This window comes from Meleagris gallopavo, chromosome 6 (genome assembly GCF_000146605.3).
Source record: "Meleagris gallopavo isolate NT-WF06-2002-E0010 breed Aviagen turkey brand Nicholas breeding stock chromosome 6, Turkey_5.1, whole genome shotgun sequence".
NCBI lineage: Eukaryota > Metazoa > Chordata > Aves > Galliformes > Phasianidae > Meleagris > Meleagris gallopavo.
In genome coordinates, this window is record NC_015016.2 from 46,981,332 (window position 1) to 46,986,198 (window position 4,867).

At 38.4% G+C, this 4,867-nt stretch overlaps 1 protein-coding gene across 6 annotated transcripts in view; it reads left to right on the plus strand.

The window, feature by feature from the left end:
• Nucleotides 1-4,867, plus strand: part of PDE1C (phosphodiesterase 1C) — a 311,651-nt gene that overhangs the window by 254,792 nt on the left and 51,992 nt on the right. For all 6 annotated transcript variants that reach the window (XM_010713053.3, XM_010713055.3, XM_010713056.3 and 3 more), the window contains 2 exons: nucleotides 1,192-1,292; nucleotides 2,625-2,753. In XM_010713053.3, the coding sequence (XP_010711355.1) occupies nucleotides 1,192-1,292; nucleotides 2,625-2,753 (230 nt within the window). The remainder of the gene's footprint in view (nucleotides 1-1,191; nucleotides 1,293-2,624; nucleotides 2,754-4,867) is intronic.

Here is a 4,867-nt window from a genome sequence, read left to right on the forward strand (position 1 = left end):
TATATAATATATATATATAAATACCTTTGAGCTGTATGTTTAATGTTGAGTCTAGCTTGATTCTCCATCTGCACAGACTCTAATGTTTGGGGCTATCTCCAGCAAACTGACTGTTCCAGGGATTATGACAACAAATACCATAAAAGAGCTGGACAAGTAGATGTGTGCAGAGCACTACACCCACAGTTCTCTGTTCTTTCCTTGCTTGTATTTAGACCAGGGGTAACCCCTGAGCTACAGCACACGTCTAAAAGGAATTTACAAAACCATACTACCTTTAATGGGTTTGAGTTAAAAGGTAGTTCTTACATGTTTACAGGATTACAGTGTGCTGTTACAAAAACATTTAGCAACCACTATGGTAAAGGTTTTATTCAAATTATAGGAGCATTTTGTACAAATATTCACAGTATCTACAGTATCAAGAGGCTTTGTCTCTGATGTACTTGATCCTAACAGCACCCATTACCTTGCTACCTGTGGGGGAAAAAAAAGCATGAAATCATTGGTTGATGCAGAGGGACATTATTAAAAGCATCGGATTAATTTAGAAATCAAAAGTGACGATCATGTTGAAAATATGACCTTGACTAGGCAACTGGGGACAAAATAAAAGGAAACAACCTCAGGACTTTATCAGCTATTTCTATCAATGATGAATAACAAGATATACATCTTGTGACACTCTGTTTCCTGTGCTCCTTATAGTTCAGGGATTGACAGAAACTCCTCTGATTAGTGTAAATTAGAGACATTTTTCTGTATTTGAGGCTTTGTTACAAAGTTGAACCAAGCTGAAAATGCATACCTTGGTGGTATGTGCACAAATGTGCATGTATTAGTAAGTTCTTCTTGGGAAAAAATAAAAGGTAATCTTGAGATTTTCCTCTCTTTCTTCCTCACACATTGTTCTTTAAGAAGGGCAACTGTTTCCCCTCACTATGATTTAAGCGTTTTTTTTTTGTTGTTGTTGTTCTTGAAGCTATTTTGCTGAAGTTCAGTTTATTTAGATGAAGTGTCAGGAAAAGCACCAATTCAGCTTAGGTGTATCAGCCAGATAAATTTGCTTTAAAACAGCTGGCAGGCTGCAGGGGAAAGGCAAGGATGTGCAGCACTGACTGTAAGTGGGGGATAACTGGCCTTAAAATGACAAATGGAAAAGGATCTGATTGCTCTGTAATTTCTTTTCAGCACTGGCTGACAGAGCTGGAGATCTTCGCCATGATCTTTGCAGCTGCTATCCATGATTATGAACACACAGGAACCACCAACAATTTTCACATCCAAACACGGTGAGGCCGTCATAAATCATGATGAGTGGTTGGGGAAGTTTTTGGAAAATAATATAGCACAGCCACATAGAAAAACGTAGAAGCTTAAAATCTTAAATCTTTGTGAATTCCTGGGGAATTTACAATCAGCTGATCACAGACTATACTGGACTGGCATTATTGTTGATCTCAGAGTCTTCTGTAGGGCTTTCAAGATTGATGGAAGAGAGGTACAAAGAATATGGCAAAATTTGAAAGCGTGCAACTGTTGTGAAATGTCTAGCTGCAGTGATAATTAGGCATCTAATGTCTGTATATTATTTTGACAGTGTAAGTCTACTGGTAGCACTGACAAACTGTCTAGGTGTCCTTGACTGACATAGCATACTTGGACATTTCTAAGATGCACTGCAACTTACCCTAAAGTAGACATCTGGAGTATGGTAGCTGAATCATGCTATGTATGCAGATATATCAAGGATGCTAGGATAGATCACACATATGCTCAAGAAGGTTTTGGAGCCCTGGAGGAAATTTGTCTGTGTTCTAGGTTAAGGCAGACTCCCCTTCTTACAGCTTCTTATATGCAAGAATTAGGGATCCGCTATATTTCCGAAGTAGAAAATAGCTTTAGAAAAGTTCAGTTATAATGAATTGATTGTGACATTGAACAACAGAGGATCTAAAATGCTGAGGGAGAAAAATTTATATTGCTCACTGGGAAGCAGGACTGAGAGAGGACTATAATGAATTGTACTCATTCTCTTGCCATTAACTTCGAGTCTTCAGAACAACTGAGCTATCCAGCAATTTCAGATCTATAACATGGAGCCTAAAATAAGATGTGAAGTACCTTTGGTCTTGTACTATTCCACTGGGATTTGCCCTTCTGTACAGCATAACTAGGAGCACAGATAACTGAAAGCAGCTCAGTTATGTCTTGCTTACAGCCTATTTACTATTCTGGGAACAGTACAAGAACACATCTCGTTATTTCATGTTTGGCTACACTCAAGCTTCAATTTCAGAGCAATATACATAAGAACTGGAAAGGAGCCTTGTGATTCAGCCCTACATTTACATTATCTCTCTCAGTTAGAAAGCTCTCAGTATTCCTTTCTAGTGTAATGTAAGACTAGGTGAGTCTGAGCAGATGAAATAGATTTTGTGGTGAATTTTCATCTTTAGTTTTCTTTTAATGACTAACAGCAATGAGTAAAGTATCACAAGCACTCTCAAAATACTTATATCTGTGCTATAGGAACTAGCTTCTGTAGCTGAGCAAAGAAAAGCTTTTCAATCCTTGAGATAAGGAAGAAACATAACCTTCCCTTGTTTCCTTTTTAATCCTAGGTCAGACTCAGCCATTCTGTATAATGACCGGTCTGTGCTTGAAAATCACCATGTTAGTGCAGCATATCGTCTTTTACAAGATGATGAAGAGATGAATATTTTATCTAATCTCTCAAAAGACGACTGGAGGTAAACATGAACATGCTTCAGAATATTGCACTGTCACCACGGACTGTTATTGCTTTTGTTTGAATAGCAATATGCATCAGTGTATATTGTGCATTAGCATTTCTGCTGCTAAGAGGGGAAAAAAAAAAAGCTTTATAAAGTGTTGACTTGCATATTTCTGTATTTGGTTTTCACCTCAAATAGTAGTCAGACTAGGAATTTGTTGCAATGGATAATAATATACAGTTTGACTCCCACATAATTTCAGCATCTCATGGAAACACCTTTTGTACACATCTGTTTGTAAATGAGTGAAGAGGTAGGTTGCTATTGCTGTTTGTTCATGCAAAATCATAAAGATACCCTTCATCTATTTTGACTCTCCTTGCCTGGAAATTATATATGGGATGGAATGCAAATAAGAATCAAGTCCAAGGACTGTAAATCAGTGTACCATATAAGCCAAAGTGATATAAGAAGCTATAATTTAAAATAAGCTCTGCAACATACGATTTATGTGCTAAAATCAGTCCACAGCTTGTTTTCTAATAGCAGACAATTCAAACTAATGAGGGCTTTTTTTTTTCTGTAGGGGATTTTGAACTCCAAGGAGTAGTACCTTAAAAGTAGCCCTGTCTGCCAGACAGAAAGAAATCCTGGTCAGTGGTCCTTCGTATAGGAGGGACTTGTAGGATGTTACATGCAGCACAGTGCTTCCCCCATGCACCTAAATTTGCTACAGTAATGAGCTGTCAGTTCATCTTACAGGAAATTAGCTTTGCTCTGGGGATTGGCTTCTAGTATGCTGGCCAATGACTGTGCTTCGTAATGTCTTTCACCTGCATTTCCTGTTTATTTGACTTGTGGACAGTGATGTAATCCTGTAGCTGAACAGTGGAAATACATTTTAGGAACTTAAACAGCTGGTTTCAATCAGTGTGAGTGTTGTGGGGCAGCAGCTTGAGAAATCCTGCCTGCCCATATAGTCTCAGCATGACAAGAAATATGAACTGGATTGAGGTGGTAAAAACCTATTTATTTATTTGTTTATTTATTTTAGTTACGATTGGTAATGCCTTGTACAATACTGGCAGCAAATTGCTGCTTCCTTTTGCATTGGTAGGGGAAACACAAGGAACTATCCGATTAGAAGTGGCAGCCCTAGGGCCACTGTTCATAAGGATCAGTGGAGCAGCTGCTTGAGAATGCTTCATTGCAGGAATGCTGTCTTCAGGAAAGCAGTCTGCTTTGGGGCTTTAAGCTGTTTGTGGTTGGATGAAAACTAAGTTCAGATGTTTCTTGTTAATTCCTTTGTGTCAAAATGTGTGTTCTGTTGAGGTCTATGTTTGGACTGGAGGTTTCAAAGATTATCACTTCTCCTTTTTATGAATTATTGTATCTGCCTGAATAAAAATACTGAGCTGTTCAGATTGCTTATTTTTCCTCTCAAGTAGGGCTGTATTATTTCATAGCTGCTGATCAAGCAGCAGCTGCAGGATAAAAATCATTATTTTAACGTGCTCTAGCGCCAAAATGGCGATTCTCATGTGTCTTTGCTTTTGACTACCAATTTGAAATCCCATAGGCAAACATTTGGAAGGCACTGGAAACATCAGCTAACTTCATCAGGATCTCAGATGCTGAGGAAAAAAAAAAGAACAGGAAACACACAGTTTCTCAGACTGGTACTCAGAAATAGGACTTTCAGTATCAGTAGGAGTCAAAGCATGAAAGCATGCTTTGGAGAACTGTTAAAACATGTCCAGATCTAATATTATTTTTGTAGATGTACTTGATTAATCTCTTTCAGCAAAAAGCCCAAATGCTAGCTCTTGGAAATCAAATTCGTAAGTGCTGTTTTGACCTAAGCTCTCATTTCGTTTTGACATTATTAATAAGAGAAGACCTGATGATCAGTTCATCACACAATCCTACATATATGGAGAAGGTTGAGGGAACTGGGCTTGTTTAGCTTGGAGAAGAGAAGGCTCCAGGGAGACCTCATTGTGGCCTTGAAGGGAGCATATAAACAGGAGGGGGAACGTCTGTTTGTGAGGGTGGATGGTGATAGGACAAGGGGGAATGGATTTAAACTGAGACAGAGGAGGTTTAGGTTGGATATTAGGAGGAAGTTT